The sequence below is a fragment of the Apis dorsata genome, unplaced genomic scaffold (assembly GCF_000469605.1).
Source record: "Apis dorsata unplaced genomic scaffold, Apis dorsata 1.3 scaffold_840, whole genome shotgun sequence".
In the NCBI taxonomy this organism is placed as follows: Eukaryota; Metazoa; Arthropoda; class Insecta; order Hymenoptera; family Apidae; genus Apis; species Apis dorsata.
Genome location: NW_006263966.1, coordinates 258,473 through 259,544, shown reverse-complemented (window position 1 = coordinate 259,544; position 1,072 = coordinate 258,473). Strand labels below are relative to the sequence as shown.

At 32.3% G+C, this 1,072-nt stretch overlaps 1 protein-coding gene across 1 annotated transcript in view; it reads right to left on the bottom strand.

Moving 5' to 3' along the window:
* Window positions 1-556, bottom strand: part of LOC102680358 (protein RUFY3-like) — an 8,805-nt gene extending 8,249 nt beyond the window's left edge. The window contains exon 1 of the mRNA XM_031514020.1: window positions 123-556. Coding sequence (XP_031369880.1) covers window positions 123-312 — 190 coding nt within the window. The 5' untranslated portion in view covers window positions 313-556. The remainder of the gene's footprint in view (window positions 1-122) is intronic.
* Between the last annotated feature and the right edge of the window lie 516 nt (window positions 557-1,072).

The following is a 1,072-nucleotide window of genomic DNA, read 5'->3' as shown; positions in this document are numbered from 1 at the left end:
TGGTTGAGCGACGTTGAATCACGCGCACTTTGCATCGACGTAGCCGAAACTGCCGACTTTAAAACGCGCGCCGAAAGCGGATCGAAAACATGCACCTGTGTATCGTGCTATGTAGTACTTACGTCTCGGTAACCACCAAGCGTCCAGTTTTCTAGGCCTCGATACCACTAGATCCGGCCACTTGTCCTCCCGTATCGAGTAAGTCGATGGCGATCGCGATACACTTTTCTCATTCTCCTCGGACACTAAGCTACCGGTTAACGATTTCTCGGACGGAGATATTGGCAAACCTTCGCTACTCTCCGCGGCCATGTTTACGTTTTCACTGTACGCTCGCGCGCGCGCTTGCTACCGAATGGCTGGCCTGCGTTCATGCGTTCTCGCGTGCGCTCGCAGTTAGCGATGGGAACGACACTCTTTCAAGTTTTGTAAGATAGTTTATTGTTCTGGATATGAATGTTAGTGTTATTGATAATGTTGATAGTCATATTTGTTAAGTTCAATTGATGTTCGAGATTATGTAGAAATATTGTCAGTTTGTGTATTCTAACCTGTCATACTACTATCGGTTATCGTGTTTATTTCGTATTATTTTTGTATTATTGATGTGTGTATATATAAGAATGTGTGCTAATACGTGTGTGTATAATAAATAAAAATATTTATTTCATATTGAAACAGATATTAATATCGATTTTAAGTATACAGAAATGAGAATTAGAAATGTCAATATTTATTAATGTTAATTTATATAACTTTATATTATAATAGTATAACTAAGTTACAAACTAATACTACTATAATACAAATTATAATTTTTTGTTTAATTTTCAATGTAAGAATTATAAAATTAAAATTTAAAATACTTATTTTTCATTTTTAATATAAATTCTAAATTTTAAATTCTATGGATGACGATCATTAAGAAATTGTAAAATATTTTTTATTTAAATAAATATTGATTATTTTGGTATCGTAAAAAAAATTATAAACATTAGTGATATTATATAGTATTTTATTTTGTGTGTTTCTTCATTATCATTACTATTGTTATATATTATTTAATATCATA